The sequence below is a fragment of the Dipteris shenzhenensis genome, chromosome 25 (assembly GCF_047967505.1).
Source record: "Dipteris shenzhenensis isolate YYH24624 ecotype China chromosome 25, Dip_SZ_1.0, whole genome shotgun sequence".
NCBI classification, from domain to species: Eukaryota; Viridiplantae; Streptophyta; class Polypodiopsida; order Gleicheniales; family Dipteridaceae; genus Dipteris; species Dipteris shenzhenensis.
The window spans coordinates 45,893,521-45,920,320 of record NC_141620.1 but is presented as its reverse complement, the minus strand read 5'-3'; the positions used below and the strand labels follow the sequence as shown (position 1 = coordinate 45,920,320).

General features: G+C 45.0%; 1 protein-coding gene across 2 annotated transcripts in view; it reads left to right on the top strand.

Moving 5' to 3' along the window:
* Window positions 1–221: 221 nt before the first annotated feature.
* Window positions 222–26,800, top strand: part of SS3 (starch synthase 3) — a 152,048-nt gene continuing 125,469 nt past the window's right edge. The window contains exons 1-3 of one of the 2 annotated variants that reach the window (XM_087396091.1): window positions 222–707; window positions 1,950–1,998; window positions 15,179–16,504. In XM_087396091.1, the coding sequence (XP_087252217.1) occupies window positions 600–707; window positions 1,950–1,998; window positions 15,179–16,504 (1,483 nt within the window). In that variant the 5' untranslated portion in view covers window positions 222–599. The remainder of the gene's footprint in view (window positions 708–1,949; window positions 1,999–15,178; window positions 16,505–26,800) is intronic. The other variant, XM_087396090.1, reaches the window with a different exon arrangement.

The window sequence follows — 26,800 nt, the reverse complement described above, 5'->3', positions numbered from 1 at the left end:
GCGGCCTTCTTAAACCGGGCAATTTTTTTTCCTCTGAGCATCCGGGCCAGGGACTGTGATTGGGCCTAGTCTGAACAATTCCGAGTATGAACCGTGCCAGAGAGGGAGGGAGGAGGGAAAAGGCAAAGATATAAACGTGTGGAGGGTGAAAGGGGTCGGTGTCATTCACGTGCAGGCAAAGGCTAGTGTTATGTGCACCACCAGCTTCACCATCTTCATCATCATCTTCTTCTTCTTCTTCTTATTCACCATTTTGCTTCTTAACAATTTCTTCATCATCTTCCAATCTTCCAAGCTCCCGAGCTTCCTGGCTATGGCGTCCTACGTTTCCCCTCCTCATTCCTTCCTCCTCTTAGCTCTCCTCCCTCCCCTTTCTCCTCCCCACTCGCAATGCCCCGTCTCCCTCCCTTCTTCCTTCCCTTGAACCCTTCCCTCCTTCGCACATCCGCACAATCGTTACATCCTTCCCTTGAACCCTTCTCTTCTCACATCCGCACAATCGTTACATCCTTGCAGCGACTTTGCCAGCTTTCGCTCAGCTCCAATGACAGTAGCTTGCTGCCTTGACGCCTAGAGAACGCGCATCGTCCCCAGTCGCTATGGCTGCTACGTCTTCCTTACCGTTTATTGCCAACGCATCCTCCCAACCCACTGCCTCGGACCCTTTCGCACGACCTTCGTCAACTAAGTCCATCCCCCGCTACGCGGTGAGTTACTCCGAGTGCTTACGAGAAATAGCTTCGAATGCCATTCCCTGCTCAACCGCGGCATTTTTGTTGCTTAGTAAGAATTGGAGTCTGCTCCTCAATTGCTCAGCTGCGAAAACAATGCCTATGGGGAATTATATGCTACAAGAGCTTGCTTTCAATGTGATTGAAACCAATTATGAATGTTGTCTAAAATAATGCCTAGAATTATCCCAGCGGTCCTGCACGATGTACAAAAATGCGTCCCTTTGAAAGGGCTCCAAGACAATAATGATTCACTTAATGAATCACTTCCAATACAATAACTAAGTTCGAATCTGGTTTCGTCTTCAAAAATCCAGCTCTTGTTCACTGAGTGCAAAAGTTGGATTCTCAAGCTTATCCGGCAACGCGCCTGATCTTCCTTCCTTTTCGAAATACTGGAAACTTGTGTTCAAATTTGGCTGTAGTTGCCTTAACACTTCACACAAGATCCTTTCAAACTCAAAGGCAGATTAACATCGCTATTCAAATCCGTCAATGTTGTGCTTGCTTTTTGCAAAATTGCCAATTTATTCAATGTTTTGGAATCTTAGCTCGTCTGTTTCGGTGCAACAATAGTGCGTGATCAAACCAGGTTTCTTGCCTATTACGGGTCAAGCTACCGAATTCCTGCTTGTGATGAAAACACACATTTACTGACGATTAACAATGCAAATATAACAAAATACAGTTAATTCTCAAGTCGCGAACTGAGAACCTAACCAGATTACTCTTCAAAACAGTGAGATTCTGGTTCGCAAGCTTTACGATGGATTGCTACAGGCGGACTACCAGTTAATTTGACTCTAATCAGGATCGGCAACCTAAACTTGTTTCAGCTCCATCTATTTCCCAGCCGAAGAATTCACACATATGCACGTGACATGTTCGTGTAGAATACGTTTGGCTCTTTGACAACACGGAAATGACATCGTAACGAAAGTTTCTTTTCGTTTTCATCTAGTGAAACATCTGAAGAATTACACGATCTGCAAGGTTTTTGAAACTTCCCATGTTCTGCGAAGCTGCTTGTTCTACGTTATGGCTTCCAGGGACAGTGACTTACTCTTTCGTTCAGGCAATACGTTGGCGGTGCATGTTTCTATGTTTTGATTTCTCATCGCTTGAAAGCAATATAGGTCCGGAGCTAACTATGGGGCAGTCAGCAACCTATTACGTTTTGATGCTGATCAAATTAATCTTAATGTCATTCTTATGCAGACCTCTGGGAGAAAATGTCAAGTGGCATGCCACAACTCAGCAGAACCAGGTGCCGTCATTTGCTCCGTTCTTTCAGCAACACTTTATTAATTGCAGCCTCTGCATATTTCAAACTTAAATGGCAGAGAGTGAAACCCAATGGCTTTTCTAGCGCTGTGTAGTTTCTACCTCCAACTTTGTTGAGGAGAATAAAGATAGCAAGGACAGGCATCTCCACATAGCCTTCTATGTTAATTCCATGCAGCGTATAAGGATATACTTTGATTGGCCTATCAAAGCTCACAGGGCATTAATGACTACGTTGAGCTTCTCAACCTTTTGTAGTTCCATGAATGGCACTCCCTCCTCTAATATTCATGATCCGTGTGGTTCCAAGTCACCCAGCTCCCAAAGGGACCATTTTCCCTTGCTCTTCCAACCACATCCAATGTTCTTAAGAAAAGCCATTGGGTATGCATGTGCTTTCTAAGTAAGGAATTTAATATTACATCATGGTAGGAAGAGGTACAAAGTTTTAAATTAATTAAATCATTCTGTCGTTCTTTCTTTCTTTCATATATGAGAGAGAGAGAGAGAGAGAGAGAGAGAGAGAGGTGTGTAATAACGTCTTCGAGAGGCCTCGCAAGCCTATGAGACAAAGTACAGAATCAAAAGTTACAGACACTCATACAAGCCACAAAGGGCTAAGGCACACTAAGACCCTTTGCTGAATACTATTCTGGACTCAAATCAGAGCTACAAAATATGTAAACAACTAGTAACTAATAGCTAGACTCAGTCTCAGATAATGACTTAGAAGACATATCCAGGTGCCATGGTGGCTCTCCTTTGAGCTGCAAAGATGTCTTGTATCTCTGTATGTCTGGCCGTTTCACGCTATGGTAGAGGGCATGGTCTCCAAGCTCTCTGTATCCTATAGGCCATATCAATAGTAACACCTCTGGTCAGGCGGTCTCCTCCCAATAGGACTGTAAGAGGCTGAACCTCCATCATGTGTGCTCTAGTCCATCATCGCATCGTGGGTGGCTCTAGTGTCTCTGGCTGTATCTTCCCTCGTCGTCGTCTCTTCTCACTGGTCCATACTGCTCTCATGTCGCCGATCTCCTAACCCTCTATCCCGTCATGTCCAAGGTCAGACTCGAATGTGTAGAAGTCTGTGACATGTCGCAGCTTGATCCACTAGAGTCCCCTGCTGAGTTGCCCTCTCTCCCTTTGTGATCTGACGCAGAAGGGTCTCTCTATGACGTCTCATCTCCATCAAGTAGAGACTGACGCAGACATGGTATTGGAAGTGAATCCATTTGAAGAGAGGCCCGAATCGAAGCCCCTCCTGGAAAAGGCAGTGGTAGCGTCCTCGAATCTCATAGTAAATGGGGCAGATACATAAGAATTGCTCCTCTGTCTCTACCTCACCCAATGTGCATAATGTGCAGATCCGCTACTCCCTTGGTGTGCCTGCGGCTCTCCCTGCCTCAATCCTTAGTTGATGGGATGAGACTTGCATTTGCCCCTAAGGGCATGTGATACTCGCCTGTCCTCCAAATATTGGGGCCTGATGATCACTTCGTCCTCTAAGGGTAACCATTAAGAACGGCTCATCAATGACGACATTTGCTTTCTGATTACTAGGCCCATCTTCATTTGCCATGTGAGACGCCATGTCACCTGATGAGATTTAAGTGCAAAGAGAATTTTCCCACTCACAAGCAAATTGACCTCTTTTCACACATGACTGAGTGGAAGTCACGTTCTCTTTCAGTTGTCGAAGGCGATCTCTAGATTGGGTGGCTTGATCACCAAGGCATACACCTCTGGCTTCAGATCTGACCACCCTCAAGATCCCTGATCACACTTCCTTGGAGCTCCACCCATGATATTTTGGGTTCTGACAGCTTTTCAGGCTTTGCTCATCCTTTCATTTGTGTCTTTAAAGCCATAATATATGTTATAAGCAACCCTCAATTGTTCTCCATTACATTTATGGAAACTCACTATTCAACACCCGTTAAATGCTCCGAACATTAACCTGAGCCACCTTCGAGTAAAGTGTTAATTTGTCCCCCTTGTAAGCCCCCAGATGAGGAGACATGATACTGTGTAGGATGAAGGGCATATGGGCATAAGATATGCATGCCACATGGGGAGATCAGCCCATCACAAAAGCTGCCAGGTGGACAGCTTATAGGCTGGCATATGGGCAGCTATGTGGGTAAACTATAGCAGCAAGAAGGCCTGCCAGAGGGCAGCATCGGTTGCAGCAAAGAGAAGATTGGATGCTGCATAGGCAACGAGGTATGCATGGAGAGACTGGCTGATCTGCAGACAGAGGATGAGGATCTGATGAAGAGAATCAGCCCATATGGGCTGTAGACGAAGGCCAGCATAGTGGCATAATATGTCAACTCAATCATGAGAAATCAATAAAGGAACCATTAGGTGGAAGAGCCAAGAACAGTGGTTCCCAATCTCCCCAAAATAAAATAAATGAAAAAAGGAGGTCCTAATCTTGAGCAATATCAAGAAAGAACTAAGGAGAAAGAGAGTAATACTACGTCATGCCACAATCTATGAACCAAAAAGAGATGCTGTTATCGTACAATCTGTGGAGAATACAGTCTTGAATGGTTCTACCTATAGATTGCTGAAAGTATGTAAAACCTTCTGCCAAATCTGTGACAATCTCTATTTGACTCCATCATGTCCCCTTTGAGAACCCATCCAAAATGGACACACCAAATTCTGGAGAGAGATGGTTGGATATCTCCCATGAAAAACCATATGTAGAAGAAACTGGCAATGAGCATGCTAGACTGGGAATATGCAAAATAAAGGAGATAGCTCAATAGTAAGTTGCAGATTAAAAATGTGCAATTGAAGAATCAGGTGGTATGGTCAGACTTGACCTTGTTGCCTCTAGAGAGGTGGTTGTCAACCAGGTACTGCTGGCCACAGCCTTGTTTGTTTGATCTGGCTGGTGCCACTCTAGAGATTGCATCACTTAGCTCAAAAGACCGATCATGAATTTTTTATGGGGTGGGCTTGATGGTTCAGCAAATACCAGAGTGAGGGTGCCTTGGGAGACACTGATTCTTCTGACACAAGAAGGTGGCCTTATAACATTGATCCAGATGTGCAGTGTATGGCTTTACTCTGCAAGCTGATAGTTAGGGCATTCATGCAGGACAGCAGCCTTGGAAAGATTTCTTTATGATGCATTGGGTCCTGTACCCCTTCGTCGGGTGGTGATTGGATGGACAGCACTAGGTGGATTTTTACTTCTTCACACCTCAGAATGCCTTCCTTCCCCCTCATGGCTGCCATCCTGGAAGCTTGGGTGCAGCTTTAGGAAGGTTCTTTAGAGGATCCCCCCCTCCTCACAAGAGGAGTTTGATATGCAGCCTATCATGTGGAATGATTTGGTTTTGGATAAGCATGGCTGACCTTTGGGCACTTTTGGTTACATGCAGTGGTCCAAGTGAGAGAGAGGCCCTGCTTTCTTTGTGGCCTCTTAGAAAGGCTTTTAAAAACCTTCCAAATGAACGTAGACTTCAGATTGTTAGTCACCTCAGAGGGAGTGGAAGAAGGATTGAACAGATAGATGCAGCCTTACCCTTAGATTGGGTCTCTATAGATGAGAGACGGCATTGTCCTCTTAGTTGGGATGGGGGCCTTCTTGAGAACAACGATCCATCTTCATATCATTAGGTCTCTGGTGAGATACATATGGGGATGCCTTGGCCTTTGATGTGCACTTTGGAGGTAGGTTGCCAAGTCAGAGGTTGGGGATATTGACATGTCCCAGCACTCCTGAAACCCCTGATCTGCAAAACAATCACACACAACATCAGAACTGAGCAGGCTGCTCACCACCCAACCGTGACATCTACGGGATGTGATCCCGAATCAGAAGATGTCCCCTCCGAGCCACGAGCTGAGCTACTGGCACGAACTCCCAATCAGATCCAAACCAGCCTGGTGTCCCATACCACCAGGTGGCGCTGTGAAGCCCTGGATCTGCCATTGGGCCTTGGGCTACGCTAAGATGCAGGCGCGCGTCCGCGACACAATCCAGGATCAGCAGACCTAGCACCTGGGAACGAGACTTGCTCCCAACTGCACACTGAGAACTGAACCCCCTGGGCCTCTTTTATAGACTCGGGCCCCGGCGCCAAAAATAGCGAAGACCTATAAATAGTTCGTACCCTTGCCACTCAACCCGAGAATCAAGCCTGCCTAGCTCTAAGCCTCCCCAGGCTAACCTGAGCTAGTTCTGTGTACCTAGTACACGTCAGATACCAATCCGTGCACATGACATACTCCCCCTCCTCTAAGAACTCACTCCTGAGTTCGCTAAGAAATCCGGAAATGTTTTTGGAGCACCCTGTTTCAGCGCAGGCTGCACGCAGCCCTAGGCGCAGGCTGTTCGCAGCCTGTTGCGCAGGCTGTTCGCAGCCTACTGCGCTGGCTGTGGACAGCCTAATACACAGGCTGTCCCGCCACTACAGCCTCATCTACTGCGCCCCCTCCCAGGCTCCGCATCCCTTCGTCCCTTGCAGTCTTTTCCCTGCACATCGCTCCTTCTTTTCTGCTCTCTTTCTCCTCCCTCAAAACTTCTCTCCGTAGCCTTCAAAAATTTCGATTCTATTTCACTCCTCTTCTTCTTCCTTTTCCAGATATCTCTTCACCCCTTCTACCCCAGGTAGTTAGCAAAAACGCAGCAGGAAATTTCGAATTTTAGGGCATACCTGGAAGAGAAATCCGTCAAATTTCTCGCATCAGAAGTTCCTACCTCAGGAGTTGGCTCTGATACCAACTGACACGTCCCAACACTCCTGAAACCCCTGATCTGCAAAACAATCACACACAACATCAGAACTGAGCAGGCTGCTCACCACCCAACCGTGACATCTACGGGATGTGATCCCGAATCAGAAGATGTCCCCTCCGAGCCACGAGCTGAGCTACTGGCACGAACTCCCAATCAGATCCAAACCAGCCTGGTGTCCCATACCACCAGGTGTCGCTGTGAAGCCCTGGATCTGCCACTGGGCCTTGGGCTACGCTAAGATGCAGGCGCGCGTCCGCGACACAATCCAGGATCAGAGCTAGCACTTGGGAACGAGACTTGCTCCCAACTGCACACTGAGAACTGAACCCCCTGGGCCTCTTTTATAGACTCGGGCCCCGGCGCCAAAAATAGCGAAGACCTATAAATAGTTCGTACCCTTGCCACTCAACCCGAGAATCAAGCCTGCCTAGCTCTAAGCCTCCCCAGGCTAACGTGAGCTAGTTCTGTGTACCTAGTACACGTCAGATACCAATCCGTGCACATGACAGATATCCTCGTGGATGCATGTTGAGCCGGTCCGGATTGTGGGTCATCTGTAGTAGTGTTGTTTGACTTTAGCTGGTGTTTAGATCCCCTGTCTGGAGGACAGCTTGGGGACTTGGCTTTATGGGGGTGTTTCCATGCTTGTAGTGGCACCCCAAGGAATCGGAGTGGATGATGTAGGAAACCGTGGGAAGATACTTCCGTTCTTTCATTACACTTTTAGGAACAATAGGAGATCTAGCTTGGTGTTAGGGGTTAGAAAGCTCTCTAGAGTCAATCATTGGAAGGAGTTTCAAATTTCTATAGATTTGTAGATATTGGAGAAGTCCTTGGAAGCCTCTCAGGAATAGAAAAACTACGATTTCCTTTTGGCTTTCTATTCTTGGAGGGATTGTGGTAAATTTTTGGCTTTCTATTCTTGGAGGGATTGTAGTAAATTTTTGGGGCTTCCTCTTGCTGCCCATGCTGCCTCTTTACTGAGTAGTCCATTCGGAATGCAAAGAGGCTAGGATTGTCTGGAAGGAGATTGTGGAGCTTGTGTAGATTGTTCCCTCCCCCTTCTTATTTACTTGGGGCTGAGTGGCTTGGCTATCTTTGATTGGGCCTCAATTGCTTTATGAGACACATACCTTCTTGTGGGCTTTCTCGATTGAACATTTTTGGTTGAGACATGCTCTCCAGTGTCTATCCCCTACTCTCCTTGTAGACCTGCACATTGTAGGCTATCTGGGGGTTTTCATTTTCCGAGCAAAAAACCGCCGAGCGACGAGTAGACAAAAGGTGGGAGGGGTCAAAATATATAGGCTCAAGTCATTTTTGGGGAGCACAAAATTCCAAATTATTTCAAGAAATATTAAGTAAATATGAAATATTGATGAATAGAGATAGATATAAATATACCTTTATATATACCTTTATATAATAAACATATATAATGTCCAAGTGGTGACATATTTTATGACTTTCAAATATTCTTTCTTTTCCTTTCACCCTTGGCTGGATCATGAAATTTTGAGCAAATATCCTCTTTATAGTTCCTCAATATGAGCTAAGAAAAATATACAACGTCTTTTTAATAGACCCCAAGTGTATTCTGCCAGAGGAATATGGTTTGAAGAGCTTGCCCCAATCCTATTCCGCTGGCAGAATACCCTTGGAGAGCCTATAAAGAAGGGGTCATATCTTTTGCTCCTTAGCTCGGATTGAGGAGCTGTAAAAAGGAAAAATGTTCAAAATTTCATGATCTATGCAATGGTAGGCTTAAATTCATAATTTAAATAGGTATAAAAGAGATAAATTAGAAATTTCAGGATGTATATGAGAGTTACAACTTCTCCCTAATTCATATAATGGTAGGAAGGAGTTCAGTAGGGACCACAGTTCCTTAAAAGTACTTAGGATTGGAGAATTGGGAATATTTTGAAAATCCCTCCCTTGCCTTCCCATATTTGATAATGTATTAGAGATTAATCTATGATCGATTATAATGGCTTCACGTATGAGGTTTTCAATATCTTTTTCCTACTCATCCAAGGAATATGGTATACAGTGTTACATGAGAGCTTCTCAATACTTCAAATATGGGATTGCTAAAGCTAAGGGAAACTCTTTTAAATCGATTGAATTACCATAATCCTCAAAAGAGAGTATGGAAGGGAGGGATTTATAGGAGTTTCTAATGTGTTCACTATATGTTCATATATAGTTGATGTTGTCTAAAATGAGGGTTATAATGATAATAAGTATATGGTTCCATCAATGATATAAATTAAGAAAGAATTGTATATTCCTTTGAGAAATATACTAGCATGGTCGGTGTAAAAAATTATCGCTTGGACTTTTCTGCTCGTAGGCTTTTGCTCGGAAATTGTGCACATCCTAGGCCATCTCATGGGCTATCCATAGATGCCACTTATACCTTGGTATGTGCCTTGTACGCCTAGTTATAGTCAGTTAGGACTATTGGTACAGTTAGTTTATGTACCATTTAGGTCAGTTAGGACACTTAGTCCAGTTAGGGCATTTAGCCCTGAGCGTCCACACTTCAGTTTTGCAGCAATCTATTACAGCATCTCGTTTTTCTCCTTCTTGCTTCCATTGCTTCCTACACCCAACAGTGGTATCAGAGCAGGTCAGGGATCCACCCTCTGGCCATTTCCAATCACCCAGAGCCCTTTTGGAGCCATTGGGAGCTGTTCAGCAGCCTGTTTCTTGCTGGTTTGCTGGTTTTCTACACACCCGTGAGCATCTGTGGCCTCTCCAAGCATTTGTGTCGCGGGTAGTTTGCATTTTGGAGTGCCCACTGCAAAGAAAGACCTATTTTGGAGCATTTTTCTGGTGCAGCCGCCTCATTCCAGCCTGTTCCAGCTCTATACAATGCATTTATTGCAAGGCGGTGGATGGACAAAAGTAGTAGAGCCCAGACCGCCTTCACAGCGACCCTCATCCACATTTAAAGCAAGTGAATAACACCATTAGAAGGTAAAAGGCTTTCGTTGAAACTCTTCGTAAACTATTCACTATGCAACACCACTTAAGGCCTTCACACATCTCATATACAAGCTGTTTGCTCCCTCTGCCAGGCTCTTCTCCAGCCACGTGTGCAGCGCCATACTGAACCGTACTGCTGCTGACGTCATCGTGCCCTGCCAAGTCAGATCTAGGGCTTGCTGTCCCCGCCTTTTGCTGCTTCCACAGGTTCCGTCCTTTGCAGCCATGCTTATCTCTGTGAGGTGCTGCCCATGTGGTAGCCCCCTCTCTTTCTTCTCTCTTGGGCACATCCTGCCCTAGGTCACCCTCCCCCACGCTCTCTTCATTTGGGGGCTTATAGATGGGGAGGTGACCTTTCCAACACCCCCTCTCACCGACACATCTCGGCCCAATGCCAACATGCCGATGACGATGCTCCAGTAACTCCCTGGTCGTAGTCCTCTAGAACTCTTCGATGTCAATATCTTTTCCTGGCTTTTCATCCAGTGGCTCCTGCTCCACCAGGTCTGGTTCCGCTTCCGCACACCATCCTGATACACAATCCATCTCTGGTAGCACCTCCTGGCACCACCTCCTTCAGTCACGTTCCCGCCTCTGAACTCGAGCAATCCAGCCATCACGATCTTCCAATTGTCCCCCTCATAATGAGTGAACAACCTGGAGTCTTCCAGGCACCATGCTCTGAGGGTCTGTTTCAACCCGTCCTTCCTTTGGCAAGGTTTGCAACCAATGAATATTTCCAGATAACCTGGACCATGAACTCTCGCTGAGTTCTCAAGGAGGTACTCTTCTGGCTTCAGTACTCTTTGTCCATCACCTTCAAGCAATCTGCGTCAGAGATTTGAAGAAGCACCAATACTTCCCCTTCTGCCTTCGAAGAAGGCCAATTCCTTCCAATCTCGTATCACCTGAGACAAATGAAGAACAGAGTCTCTCCACAGCATGCTATAAAGGCTCAAATGCAAAATATCAAGTACATACCAGACTGTTGTACTTGTGTGTTTGCCCCGAAAGCAAACCGTGTACCTCACCAAAAGCTTGTGTAATCCTGTACTGTCCCCTTCTGAACTACAGCATCCATCTGACCATGAGACTTGCGGGCTTTCCATGAAATCCACCCTCGTGTCAGTGTCAACAGCCACACACCTAAAAGGTACCAAGCGCTCCATGCTGTCCTTCACCTTTACAAAGGCATCTGACTCCTCGTCGACCCACATCTCTATGTCAGACATCCTCACGGTGATTTCTGGATCAACATATCTGACCTCGGTAACACTTGGTGATGTCACCAGGAACAACTCTTTGATTATCACATTTGCTTTGGCCTCTCCCTCTAAATTTGAGTCAGACTTCTTTTTGTTTTTTTGATCCGCCTTTTTCTTTCTGCAGTCCTTTGCAAAATGTCCTGGCGTATCAGAGTAGAAGCACTTCTTCTTCTGCTTCCTTTTAGAAGTCCCCTCGTCGTCAGAGTCGTCTTTCTTGGACTTGCCACTGTTAGGCTTGCCCTTTCCTTTGCCAGTGGAATCCTTCGCCAGCAACGCCTTGTCGTCTTTGTCCTTGTTGTAGAGCTTCTCCCGAGCTTCCTCCTGAAGCAGTATTGGACCCAATTCCTCAAACGTCAGAGATTTGGTCCTCTGTCCTGCTGTCACAGTCGTAACAAAGCTCTTGAAACTCCGAGGTAGTAGCCTCCTCAGTACCATCAAGGCCAAAAGGCATGAGTCTGTCTTCTGACCAACTGCTGCCAGCTGATCCCTCACCACCTTGACCTTCGTCAAGTGGCTATGTACCGTATCTCCTTCTTCCATATCAAGATTGTAGAGTTGATGCTGAAGAAGCAAAATCCGGGAGGGGTATTCATCTCATACAAATCCTTCAGAGTGGCCCACGCCTCTACTGACGTCTCGGCTAGCTGGATATGTGGAAGGACAGAGTCCGCCGTAGTCCCTATGATTAATGCCAAGGCATGGGCATATCCCTCATATCCAGTCTTACAAGACAGCTAAGCAAGCATGGGATCAGCTTGCATCTTTGTATCAGGTGCGGAATGAGGCGAGGGTTCCCTATCTTCGCAAGCAGTTGAAAGATTTGAAGCTTCATGAGGGTGGTAACATGGATGCCTATCTCACTAATGTGAAGGATTTGAAAGAGCAGTTGGCCAACATTGATGAGATTATGCCTAATTCTCAGCTTGTTTCTATACCCTTGATGTACTTCATGTGTTTCTTGGTTCAGTAAGAAGCAGAGTACAGTTGCTACTTCTAGCTGTGAAGCTTAGTACAGAGCAGCTTTTACAGCTACAGTGGAGTGTGTTTGGCTTTGGAAGCTACTTGCAGATCTTTGTGCATGTCAGACTGCTCCTATCGTTATCTTCATTGATAGTCAGAGTGATTTGGCTGTTGCACGGAATCGAGTTTTCCATGCTTGCACAAAGTGCATTAAGGTTCACTATCAGTATGTCAGAGAGCGATTATCAGGAGGTGAGATTGAATTGTCTTATGTTTCCACTGAAGACAACTTGGAAGATCCTTTTACGAAGGCTCTACCTCGATCTAAGTTTGAGGCTTTTCGGCAAGCTTTAAACTTAGTACCTTTTGTAACCTGATCTGTTGTACTCTGTACAGTCATAGGTTGCTATATTCCTACGGGACGAACATGTGCAACCATGACACTAGATATTTAGGTATCTTGAGCCATGTCTAGTATACTTCAGCCCATACCATGGAGGGGGGTTTGTAGGCCATCTCATGGGATATCCATAGATGCCACTTATACCTTGGTATGTGCCTTGTAGGCCTAGTTATAGTCAGTTAGGACTATTGGTACAGTTAGTTTATGTACCATCTAGGTCAGTTAGGACACTTAGTCCAGTTAGGGCATTTAGCCCTAGGGTTTTGTTATGTTGGCTCTCCCTTGAGCCTCCACACTTCAGTTTTGCAGCAATCTATTACAGCATCTCGTTTTTCTCCTTCTTGCTTCCATTTTTGAGCTTCCATTGCTTCCTACACCCAACACACATGCCTCAATGCATACTTGTTCGGAGATCATAGCAAGCTTTTGTTGCCTGGCATATTTGGAGATATATATCTGTGCATTGCACTTGATTGCTCCTAGGTTCACCCCTCTCACATCATGACCAATATATAGACAGACATTATGCACACTTTGCCACTTGGTCGAAAATGCAAGGGTCTGCTTATACCAAGTGGACCTTCTTCCTCAGAGAGTGGAGAAGTTGCCTCTTTTTCTCTGAGGGTTCTAAAGGTTTGAGCTGGCACTTTCAGCATGAAGGCCAAAGAAATCAAGAAAGAATTGGAGACTCCATTTGAAACCTGGCTTATCTCCTTGCTCATCTCCAGGCACGTCACTACCACTCCTCCCCACGTAAGACCATGTCTATCTTTGGGGAAAAAACTTGAAAAGTGGCATTGTGGCCATGTGCTAGCCACAACTCTAGTCCTTGCTATCCCAATCACTCCTTCAAGGTCTCCATTATTTGAAGCTTCATCATGAGGTCGAAGAGAATTGGGGTCCATTGCTCCCCTCATGTGGTAGCGAAATTGACGTCGCAAAAAGGTTGGTTGGAGCTTCCCACCCCTCCAATGGTGGTCCCTTTCTTTGAAGAATAGACACTGAAACCTCTAGGGCGTCATGGTACTTCTAAGGGACCTTTGTGTATTTTTAGGACCTTAGGGGCCAAACCTTTAGGGGGAATGGCTGGCTTGGGTAGGGCGTGCACCCTTTACGGGGAATGGTTGGCTTGGGCAAGGCTTGCACCCTTGGAAGTTGAAATAGAGGGCCAGAGTCAAAAGAAGGCAAAGACGACGTTAGGCCAAGTTAGAGAGAGAGAGAGAGAGAGAGAGAGAGAGAGAGAGATCAATGGAGAGCACGGAGATGCCGTGGTAGGATTTTTATTAGTAGTAGTGGCCAAGTAGGAGGATGCGGCGTGGGAACCTGTGACTATGGAGGAAGCTCAATGGGAAGATGAGGCTTGGAAGAAGGGTGGATGACAAGAGCGATAACTATTGAAGGAGGAGGGCGGGGTGCAAGGAAGATGAAGGGGGCTTGTCAGAAGAGGCGGGGGGGGGGGGGGAGCACAAGGAAGTAGGATATCAAGCCCGGGGGGGGGGGGGGGAGGAGGAAACCATGAAGATGGCTCTATAGATGATTAAACCTATACTAGTGAGCTGTAACCTATGGCACCACCTCTTGGAAGGGGGGGGGGGGGAGCACAAGGAAGTAGGATATCAAGCCGGGGGGGGGGGGGGGGGAGGAGGAAACCATGAAGATGGCTCTATAGATGATTAAACCTATACTAGTGAGCTGTAACCTATGGCACCACCTCTTGGGGGGGGGGGAGCACAAGGAAGTAGGATATCAAGCCGGGGGGGGAGGAGGAAACCATGAAGATGGCTCTATAAATGATTAAACCTATACTAGTGAGCTGTAACCTATGGCACCACCTCTGGGGAGAGATTGAAGAACTCCTCCCTCAAAAGAGAGATTGGGCTCTAGGGATATGTTTCATCGTGCTGCTCTCCCTATGGGGAGGACTTTGGTTGAGGTCTCATCTACGCTTGTGCCTATGACAGGCCCATTGCCTATGATTCTTGGCCACTCTCTTTCTCACCTTCCACTCTAGTCCAAGCCCCCTTTGATGGGGAAACCCAATTGAGGCATGTTGGCATTGGGATGTATATCCTACCGATCGACAGGTAACCAGGGGTCCCCATTGATGTCCCCCCTTTTTGGGTTTTGCCTCTCTCACAACGACATCATGATGTATTTATTTTTTTCCTTGTCACACACATCAGCCTTGGGTATGGGTGCTCATTTAGTGGACCCACCCCTAGCTTTCATTGCATTTGGTTAATTCTCAGTCTCATTGACCCTTGTCGGCCTTTCGTAGATGTTAATAAACTGTGTGTGTGTGTGTGTGTCTCTCTCTCTCTCTCTCTCTCTCTCTCTATCTATATATATATGGAGTTTGGATATGCTCTCTCCACAAGGTAGTGACTAATTTTAAGTAGAGTCCTTTCAGAGGGGATACACCTTTGAGGGAGGTGATACTTTGTAAATTGGCCCGTGTTATCTTCAAGCTCTTTTTATAATAATAAAAATTATTTTCACCCCCTAAAAAAGTGAGGGTGAGAACAGAGGGTGGGAGGAGGAGAAGCAGGCAGGGCACCCTCTACTCCATCAGATTGACTCATCAACCAAACTTAGCTCAAAGACATCGGTTTGTGCCTTTTTTCTAACTAAGATTGTTTTTAGCCTTTTTGCATAGATTCACTAGAAAGTGGCTGGATGTGACATGGTATAATCTATATGGCATATTTGATGTGGACTGGACTATTTTTGTGTTGCGAGGCTGAGTTCTAATCCCTTTTTTAATTTTTTGCAATGGTAGATATTCTTGCAAGAGCTCGGAGGAAATCAGGTGAAAATAATCGCAAAGAACCGGGTGGTGCTCCCAAGTCATCATTCAGGAATCTTGGGAAAGACAATAAGGATAAGGTGTCTCGGGAGATTACCTCTAGTGATACTGTTGGCCAAGGTTCATCAAATCATACTCATACTAGCACATTGCTTGAGAAAGCTTCTTCTGCAGACATCATTCTGCTGGAGAATGAAAAGGATGCAACCACACTAGGCTGCGGGGAAACCAAACTGGAAAAGACTTCACATGAGTCTATTATTTATAATGCAGACAGTAAGGTCCGTGAAGAAGCAGCTGCAGAACTCCAAATATCTCATAGTGCAGATGCTCATGATGGAGTATCTCCAAGTAAGGCTAAAGATATTGGAAGCAGGGATGATGTGATTGATTCAGTCCCTCTCGGAACACAAGCAAAAATTGAAGAAAACATAAGCCCTCTGGTGCAGGGAATTGATTTGCCTGCAGAAATTGAATTGCCTCGCCTTGAAAATGCGAGAACCCTTCAGCTTGAGGCTGAGATTCGCAACTCTCAAATTAGGAGCTTGGCAGAAAAAAATGCACATCATGGCAACAAAGTTTTTTACTACCCAGAGTCTCCGAAAGCAGAGAGCGAATTAGAAATATATCTGAATCGTGGTATTACCAGTTTGGCTAACAGATCCACTATTAAAGCAATGGGAGCTTACAATGACTGGAGATGGAAATCTTTTATGGCAGACTTAAATACTACAAACTTGCCAGGGGACTGGTGGTCTTTTAAGCTACTCATTCCAAAGGAGTCCTACCAAATAGATTTTGTATTTTTTGATGGTGGTGATGTATATGAAAATAATAAAAACAATGACTTTCATGTACAAGTAGAGGATGGCATGCCAAAAGATGCATTCGAAGGCTATTTGATGGAGGAACAGAGGAGAGAAGCAGAAAGGATTGCTGCTGAAAAAGCTGAGCAGGAGAAGCGAGCTGCAGAGGAGCGCAGATTGGCAGAGGCAAGAGCTGCAGAGGCGGTTGACAGGCTCGAAGCAAGAAAGCAGGTGAATGAGCAACGAGAGAGGTCAAGCCAACTTTTACAAAAAGCAGTGAAGTATGTGGATGGTCTATGGTATTTCCAGCCTTCTGAATTTCAAGGAGGAGACATAGTAAAATTTTTTTATAACCGTTTGAATCGCCCTCTAGCTTCTAGTAATGAAGTATGGATCCATGGGGGTTACAATAACTGGCAAGACATGGTGTCAATTGTTGGAAAGCTTGCATTTTTCGGTGCCCAAGAAGGTGGTGATTGGTGGACTATTGATGGTACGCTTTTGCAGGACCTGGCTTTGAGGTGGTTAATTCCTGTATAGTCATATCTGTATAGTCATATCTTTGTATTGAGAAGGCATATATCTTTGGGTAACCTGTGCAAGCTATGTTTTAGTTGTACTTGTCATTTCCTTCCTACTTTTCTTGTGGTCGTTTCTGGATTCGTCTTCGTTCTTTACTACTAAAGTAAGACCTGAATTATCAATCCATTTTTTAGCAGCTAGTTTCTCACTGATTGCATTTTCCTTAAGTCTCAACCGATGCATAGGTAAGACCTGAATTTTCACTTGATATCAATCCCTGATATTAGCAGCTCATTCCCCACTGCACCCATTTTCCTTAAATTTCAACTGATGTCTGTAATCCTTTTGTCAGCAGGCAACTTAATGCATTAAAAAAAATTTCATTATCTTGACTAAGGCCTTTTTGAGGTTGTGTCACGGCATGCTGAAAATTCCTACTTGATACTGAAAATTCCTATACATCTTGTCTCGTTTTTGGAATTAAAGAATAGCTAAGACTTGCCAAAGCGGTATGGCCTATTGAAGGCAGAATCCTAGGGACCAACTATGTAGCAATCATCTGGTATGGGTCTTATAAAGACTTAGTTTGACATCTTTTCCAAGTCACATCTCCTTGCCATAATTCCAGTCTTTCCATAATCAGTCTTTGATGTTGATTGGTTAAATTCTCTTCTAATTTCAAGCCAGGATTTCCATCTGATATGTTCTCTATTCCAAAGCTGCCCCCAATTTTGAAGCCCTTTTTTGAACAACCTAGCTGCAACTGCGATCTGATCATCTGACAGAGTGGTAGATCTAAATATAGAAAACACCCAAATAGAATCAATTAGCATGAAGTTACCTTTACTAGAGAAGAGGATATAGGCTTTTATCTCTTCAAAAGCTCCCCAAATAGACTTCCATAGGGGACTCCCCTTGGATTTACAAGGTTTAGGGTTGAAAAGAGCAAAAATATCCCTTTATTTCTGCTCTTTTTAACTAGTCCTTTAATTTACATATGTGAGAGAGATTTGATTACAATGATACACATAAGCTATTTATTCAATCAAGCATGTGTAAATGCCACATAAGCATCGCCCGAGGTCCAATTCATCCTAGATGGTCATTTTTCACACTTCACATATCCGGCACATTCTTAAGGTGCTCATAACAAGTTATCACTATGCATGCTGATGTGGTCATTGAAACTGTATACATTTTGGTTACCCTTATGATACTAAGGTAGGGTGCTCATGGTGATGTGTGATGTTTAGCTGACCCTAGAGGAACATTGGCCAGGGTTAACCCTTCCAACTTATATGTATACCGTGCATGTCAGGGGTGAGTATGTGTTCTCTCCCACCTATTGACATCAAGTGGGCCTATCTGCTGTGGAGATCATCAAATTTAAAAGCCTACTTCGGTTTTCTAATAGTGTTTACTACATTTTTTTGAACATCAATATGTATGCTAATCACAGCTAAAAACATAGGTGTTAAACATTTTCAAGAGCTATAGTCAAAATAAAGCCAAGACCTTGAAACTCTAAAATTTTCAATATTATTCTTGATGATGTTAATGCTATTGCTATTAAAACAAATTACAGGCCACAAATCTCTTTAAGAGCTGCTGGTCGCGACTGCCTACTACTGGTCACCATCTTCACTTGCTGCATGAGCGATCAGAAAATGGATGAGTGCAGCAAATGGACCTATTTGCAAACAACCTGTGATGGACTAGAGTGGAATTCAAGTATCTTGTAAGGCTGATGGAAGGAAAAGGTGATAGAAGGAGCAGTGATTCATGGGGCGGATGTCAGTGTTGAGCATCATCATCAGTTTCTCAACCCTATTGGGCCCCCAAACCTTGACAACCTACCCAAAGATGCTGTGTTGCAACTTGCAACAGCACAAGCAACCAGCACCAAAGCACTATTTGGTTGTTTGCCTATCTACCACGAGCTACTAACACCTCACAGCCATGCATTCTATCATAAAATTCTTCCCAGTTTGCATGCACATCTCTGCAAACATCAAAATCTTGTACTTAAGGTTCGACTCAGCCTCTGCATTCTTGATCAGTGAAATGACTTCGGCCAATCCTCTTCCACCCCCACCGGTTGAGAGAATCATATCTTTGAAGACGAAGCTCATGGTCCTCAAGGAGAACATTGTTGTAGAGCATGGACACACCTTGATACATAGAGTCTTTGGCTTTCATCCCTCGAGAAGCCAAATTCATTATTGGTATTTTGCAGCGCTTTCTTCAGTCATGCGTCCCATCTAAGAGACATCAGGTTACTTGGTAGGGGTTTCTTAAGCTAGATTTTGACTCCCCAGAGGTTGCCACTGTCATTCTTCAGCTCAGCCCCCTTTCCATGAGGAGAGGAAGAAAGGCATTGATTAGCCCTTATAGCCTTTACTCCAATTTGGTAAGGGCCAAAAGTACACCATTCTCACCATTCACGTTCCTAGCCTTCCCACAATGCCCTTCAAGCTCCTACACACCATTGAGAGGCATTGGATAGGTCCTCAAGATACCTCTTCTCCTACATGCCCCCTCTACAGTAGCAGTAGCAGTTACCTAAGAAGAATATGGAGTGCTGAGACTTGGAGTTTTGATTCTGATCTCGGTTGACTCTGAGGGATCGGACATGTTGGTTGGTTGTGTCTTTCTATAGACACCCAACAAACACCCATTTAGACAAAGGATCGAGATGATTGCCTTAGTATCTAGTGCCACGTTTGCAAGCAATTTCTGTATTCTAGCGCAGGATTGCCTTAAGAGGACTAGACTCACCAAGAGATGCATAGGAGCAGAACCTCTAGTAGGCCCCCCTTCTAGGGCCCCTCCGCAAGTGCGTCCCCCCATGTCTGTCTCAAGTTTGGAGAGTGGTTCGGGATCATGGATGACCCCCGGTTCCTGGTGGCACTCCCTATGCCTATTCCTCTCACCCCAATCTGCTCGAACCGCTTTGCAATCTTTACAGAGAGTGAGGGGCCCCTTCTAGAGGAGGATGAGGAGAATACCAATTTAGGTTTTTTCTAGCTAGATTTTGACTCCCCAAAGGTTGCCATTGTCGTTCTTCAGCTCAGCCCCCTTTCCATGAGGAGAGGAAGAAAGGCATTGATTAGCCCTTATTGCCTTTACTCCGATTTGGTAAGGGCCAAAAGTACACCATTCTCACCATTCACGTTCCTAGCCTTCCCACAATGCACTTCGAGCTCCTACACACCATTGAGAGGCATTGGATAGGTCCTCGAGATACCTCTTCTCCTACATGCCCCCTCTACAGTAGCAGTTGCAGTTACCTTAGAAGAATATGGAGTGCTGATACTTGGAGTTTTGATATTGACCTCGGTTGACTCTAAGGGATCGGACATGTTGGTTGATTGTCTTTCAAACACCCATTCAGACAAAGGATCGAGATGATTGCCTCAGTATCTAGTGCCACGTTTGCAAGTAATTTCTGTATTCTAGCGCGGGATTGCCTTAAGAGGACTAGACCCACCAAGAGATGCATAGGAGTAGAACCTCTAGTAGGCCCCCCTTCTAGGGCCCCTCCGCGCGTGGCCCCCCCATGTTTGTCTCAAGTTTGGAGAGTGGTTTGGGATCATGGATGACCCCCGGTTCCTGGTGGCACTCCCTATGCCTACTCCTCTCACCCCAATCTGCTCGAACTGCTTTGCAATCTTTACAGAGGGTGAGGGGCCCCTTCTAGAGGAGGACGAGGAGAATACGAATTTATATTTCATTCCTTTAACTAATTTATTATATTTTCTTTTGTTGGCATCAGGAATAAGAGGATAAGCCGTGCAGCCAAATATCCTTAGGTGATCTATTCTAGGCTTTACCCTATAAAACCCTCAAGAGTTTTGTTTAGTACGGCTTTTGTAGCACTAACTATGAAGGTACATAGTTATATTTACTGCTTCAGTCCAGTAGTTTGGTTTATATTATGGGTTTCAGCATACTCCTGCTTTTCTCACCTAGAGTACAGTTTGTACGCTGAGTAACAGGAAGTATGAGAACTAGTATGGTGTTGTCTTTCAATGCCCTTTATAAAATGCAATATATTCTGCTGACATATATTCTCCCCCTTCATCTAATCTGAAGGTCTGAATATGCGTTGCCAGTTTGGTTTTCAACAATGGCAAGGAATTTCTTAAAGTACTTAAGGGTCTTAGAATTCTCCTTAAGGAAGCACACCAATCTTCACCAATCTTCAGAGAATAAGCATCTGTGAATGTCAGGAAGGAAAAACTTACCTCCTACTTATGTGACATTGAGAGGACCACATAGGTCAGAATGTATCAGTTCTAGAATATCTCTTTTTCTTGAACTTTTCCTTGGTTTCTTTTCCCATCATACATCCTTTGCAAATCATCTTCTCTTGATGAAGATGAGGCAAGCCATTCACAAAAGCTTTCTTGTTCATGAGGACTAGGCTTTGCATGTTCAACTAGCCAAACCTTTCATGCCTAGGATTTCTTTCCTATTTGATTGAGAGATGTTGGCCTTAAAGTCAAGTATAGATGACGTCATACCCAACAAATTTCAACCTTTGAGAATATTCTCAAGCTTGAATTTCCACATGCTATGGTTGGTTCCATTCAACCCAGCAGTATTTGGAGGGGGACATTCATTAGTCTCGTTGGATTGACTCATCGTGCCTTATGGCATACCACACCAGTTATGTGGTTGTTAAAGGGGCATATCAATCAAATGAAAGTAATGACACCTAAGCAAATGATTGATACTTTATAATTAAGCACAACTGGACAAGATACCAAATAGAGATATATGCCCTTACCTCTATTAGCAGTCAACTAAGAATGATGATGATGCTTCCCCTCGAACCTGAAACCACGTAGGTTCTCCCTTCTAGAGAATCCTCTAGGGATCCAGTACCCAGGCTCACGCTGTATATTGAACAGGAGGCATGCTAGGCTGCATTGGCCTCCCATGCTAGCAGGAATAGATGCAAACACACTTGAATTGCTGCAATGGAAATGCCAAGTCATCACGTTTTCCAGCAAAAAGAATCAGGGTCATACACATCAAAGAGATTGCTGACCCAAGCTGAATCTAAAAAAGTTGCCCTCACCCACATCAGTGTTTCTAGTGTCTTTGCGTGTTCGTCCAGAAAGGAGAGCAAAGATCTTTCTCTCTTTCAGAGTACGAAGCAACCAACATGGGACTGTTCTTGCTTCCAGCAAGTCTGAACCTTCATGTGCAACAATATCATAACCATCTTGCTGAGTAATAGGATCAGCCATAGGCTGATTTGACGGATTTGCAACTTGTGGTTCCTGCTGCAAAATCTGATTTTCAGCAGGTGTATCATCTTTTGCAAGATATGGGAAGGAACCCTTCAAACACACTGAAGTAAACATGATTTTGCTGTTTTGGGAGTTCAGCAACAGGCTGGTCTGAATTTTCTGCAAAAATAGTGTCTCTACGGACAAAGATCCGCTTTGTGACCAGATTGTAGAGGCTGTAGCGCTTGCTTTCTTTGCTGTAGGCCACAAAAATACGTTTGACAGCTTTATCATCATGCTTTCCCCTCAATTCTTGGGGTACATGTGCATAGGCTAAGCAACCAAAAGTGCAAAAATAATTAACCTTGGGTTTTTTGTCATACCAAGCTTAATAAGGTGTAACCAGTGACCACTTTCAATGCCTTTGTTGGACAGTGGTTCAGCACATGGTTGGCAAACCTTTTGATTTAACCATGCATCTGGTCATCTGAGTGACTGATTTTTATGTTTAGCCACACCATTTTGCTGTGGAGTGTAACACATAGTGCATTGATGCATGATGCACTTCTCAGTACCCCGTAACCCCGTCCGTACCTCTCATGCATACCTCTCATCCGTACCTCTTGTCCGTACTTCCATACCTTCGTCGTCCGTACCCCCGTCCGTACAGTAGGCAGCCAATACTGTATAGTCCCGTCATCCGGTAGACCTCCTCCCCTGTCCGTACAGCCCGTCAGCAAGCAGCTAGTACCGTACCGCCCGTCAACAAAAGCCATACATCTCCATTCGTACCTCTCCCTCCATACTTGTTAGAAGTAGCTAACTAACCCTAACCCCGAGCTGGGCTAAACCTACAACCCAACCCGGGGGCTAGGTTAAGCTAGGGGTTGCAAATAGATAGCCAACTATGGACTACTGGCCTACCCTCTCCTCCAAGTCCCCCTCAACTCCCTCAACTCCTTCAACATCCATCAAGACTCGATACTCTACAGTTGCAGCCATGACACCCTCTCCATATGCACGGAATTACCAATAAGAAGGCTCAAAACGACCCATCCTTGGGCAACAGGATCATATCTTTTATCTGCAGCAGGCAATGATAGAGCTACGATTGGAATTGGCAGAAGTAAAGGCTCGACTTCACATTCTGGAAGGGCCTGGTAAGCAGGCAGTAATTGATGAGGCTGTAAAATCTTGTAAGGTGTCCCCCCCCTACCCTACAGCTAGTCTCTACAATCAAAGATCTTGTTCACACTGAAGTACAAACTGCTAAGAAGGTATGTACATAGCTGATGGGTGATGGCTTTGAGCTATGGACACTCTCATAAAGACTCTACATTGATGTAGATATTTTCTTGAGATAGTAGACACTTCTACGGGGACTTTTGGGATATGATGAGATGCAATATGGTTGTACCAGACCTCCAGAGCTAGGGAATCCAATGTGTGGTCAAGTAAAATGTATTTGGGGTTATGTAAAGTCAAGTCATGAAGGGGTTTTTTTATTTTTCTGAGTCAATGTGGTCTTGCATGTTACGGGAAGTTGATATGTTCTGGTGCCCATGTCAAGGGGCTTTTCATGTGGATTTATGGGGGTGCATGCAAGCCTTAATGTGCATGCTCATGTGTGTGGGAATAGTGTGACTAAGGTCCAAAATGTGCATTTAATGTGATTTGGGGGAAATGTCTTGAGAGTGGTAAAATGTCACTGATGAGGTGGCAAATTATGGTGAGGTCGCTGGACTGATTGGGAAGGCATTTTGCTCATGCAAAGGTGGCTACGCAGGAAGGAATGGAGAGCTCTGGAGGGGAGGGATCACGTGAACGGAGGAGGGGATCGTTGCACAAGGGGAGAGCTTGGTTGGAGGGGGGCAATCGTGAGCTGTGGGAGGTTCTTTGGGATGATATGGGTGTGGGATGGACGCTGGAGTTTTTCTTGACGAGAGGCCGTATAATCACATGAAGTAGAGGTGCAGGCTATGGCTCTTGCTGGGAGGATCTTAGACAACGAGAGGTCATGAGCTCCGGGTACTTGTGTGAAGAAGAGCAGCTGCAATTGCTCGTTGAACTTGAAGGAAGAGTAATTGAATAGCTCAAGCTGGGAGCTTCTGGGATCGAAGGGGCTTGATAACTATGAAGCCAGGTGCGCCATGAGTAGGAAAAGCCTTGAAGTAGTTCAGAGGAGCCAAGATTCCAGTTGGAAGGAGGGACTTTTGCGGTCGATGGGAGCTTGGAGAAGGGCTGTGGGAATCTCTACGGGGGAACTCGAGGACTTGGCTGTGAGAGCAAGTCTGGAATGATGCTCAGTGGGAGTCGCATGTTACTCTTGAGGGAACTTCTGGTTGGGTGTGGATCTTGACTGCAGGCTGGAGCACCTTGGAAGACAGAGGGCATATACTGTGAGAGAAAGAGAAGCCGGGTGCTGGCTATGATCATGTGACAAATGGTGGGGCTGTTGCTTTTGGAGGAAGTTTCTCATTATGGGCGACGCTACTATACGGGCTGAAGAGGTTGATTGTTACGAGTACAAAGGGCTTCTCGGCTATGGCATGGTAGATCTTCGTGAGCTCTGGAATGTGTAAGAGCGGCTGTGAAAGGCAATAAGGCAGTTGTTTGTTGCTCTTATCGTGAAGGGGACCGAGCTTGAAGGACAGCTATTGCATTGGTCAAGGGCTCCTGGGAGGATCTCAGACAATGGAACTCCGTGAGCTCAAAGATGCTGAAGGAGCAGCTATGAGAAGAGACTAAGCAGTAGGTGGACTCGGCCATTGAAGCGCTACTGCAAAAGGTGATAAGAGAGGATTTTACAAAGTGTGCACAGTGATGACTTGTGCTTACAAGGGCTTGTGCATGGCTGTAGAGAAGTAGCCACTAAGTGTTGCAGCTGATCGTGAGGGGTCTCCTACCCATTCTTTTCGTGGTGAGCTTTGACACTAGTGCTTTCTCACTTCAGCTTTTAGGGATTGATAGGAGCTTGAGGGCAGCTGGTTGTAGCGAGTAAGGTACTCATTGTTGAACAAGGGAAGAGGCCTTGGTTGAGGTAATAGGACTACGGACTGCAGAGTGGATAAGGAATTTTGATGTTTTGATAGAGGAGGCCGTAATGCATCAGAGAAAGGCGGATGGTGTCTTGCATTTACTTTAAGTTTATGGTAATTCTCTAAGGCAGTGGGATGCTGATAGAAGGTATGTGAGTCCTTATGGGCAGTAGTGTGTGAGTAGAAGGGAAACTGCAGTGCTTGGATGATCATGCGAAGGAGATGTGGGCTGCATCATTTCTAGTGCTTGATTGATAATCTTTGGAAAGATATAATAAGATTTCTGATCGTGGTCACTTTGTGGGTGGTTGTCTTGTGAGTTGTGGGATTGGATGCATTATGAATCTGAATGTTTTTTGAGTTGTTGAGGGAAGTCCAGTACTGAAGACTACTTGTCTTGAGCTCTGTAGTCTTTGGGTTCTTTTTCAGGTTGTTAGGCTTCCGGAGGAAATGTGGCCGGAGTATGAGTTGTATGTAGAGGTGTGTAGATATAAGAATTTTCAATGAAAGCCTTTTACCTTCTGATGGTGTTGTTCACTTGCTTTAAATGTGGATGAGGTGTGAAGAGAGTGGGAGAGAAGGAAGGAGTCTCACTTGCAGCTTTCTCACATACACAATGGGGGAATATACACAAAGGTGGAGACTAAATACAGTTTTTCTCTTCTTAGTTGTTAAGCCAAAAGAACTCGTAAGTACAAAAGAATAGGTGAACCCTATATGTGGGTCTCAAACCAAACTCAGCTAATCAAGGTGGCATACTAACTGAGCCACTAACTAGAGTACATAAAGCTATCTGTCATCCAGCTATTATTCATGGGCGGTGTACCAACGGCATCTGCAGGTAACAAGTCGGTGACAAAAATGCACAACAGTCACCCTGGCATATCACGAGTGGAGCTCGATATCTCAACACTTCCCCTCGAGCTCAATTCCAATTCTTGCACACCAAGCAGGTCTCTGAACTTGCGCAGCTTCTTTGCGTCCAATGCCTTCGTGAATATGTCAGCTACCTGATCCTCTGTGCTGACATAAACTAGATCAATAAAACCTACTAGAACCTTCTCCCGCACATAGTGATAATGCACCTCAATGTGCTTTGTTGTAGCATGATAGACTGGGTTATTTGCCAAATGTATACTGCTCATGTTGTCATAATAAATGACAACTAGCCCATCTGTAGACTGATGCATACCATAAAGTAGCTTATGCAACCAAGCTACCTCACATGCAGCCATTGTTGCACCCCTGTACTAAGCCTCTGTGCTCGATAAGGCAACTGTAGGTTGTTTCTTGCTGCTCCAAGTGACTGTAACACTCCCAAAAGAGAACACATATCCATTGGTAGATCGTCTATCAGAAATACTACCAGTCCAATCAGCATCAGTGTATCCATGCAACTGTATCTGAACCCTAGTCTCATAAAATAGTCCATACTGCAATGTGGACTTCACATACCTCAGTATGCGTCTAGCCGCATCCAAATGCGGTTTCCTTGGAGCCTGCATAAACTGACTTACCAACTTAACAGCATAGCTCAAATCTGGCCTGGTAATAGTCATATAAATCAAACTTCCTACTATGCGTCTGTACATAGTAGGGTCTTCTAGAAGCTCACCTGCATCTGTGCTCAACTTCACATTCTGCTCCAAAGGAACTGAAATAGGCTTATAGCTTGTCATCCCATATTTGGATAGCATGTCCAATCCATACTGCCTCTGCAAGAGCCATATCCCACTTGTGGATCTAATCACCTCATTGCCCAAGAAGTAACGCAGCTCTCCCAAATCCTTCATCTCAAACTTCTGCTTCAATAGCATTTTCACATGAAGGTTATCTTCATCACTATCACCTGTGATGATCAAATCATCGACATAAATGACAAACAGGATAATACCTTTCTCTGTTTTTTTCACATAAAGTGAGAAATCTGCCTTGGAAATCTGAAAGCCAATAGTGACAAGATACTGTCCTATCTTGTCAGACCATGCT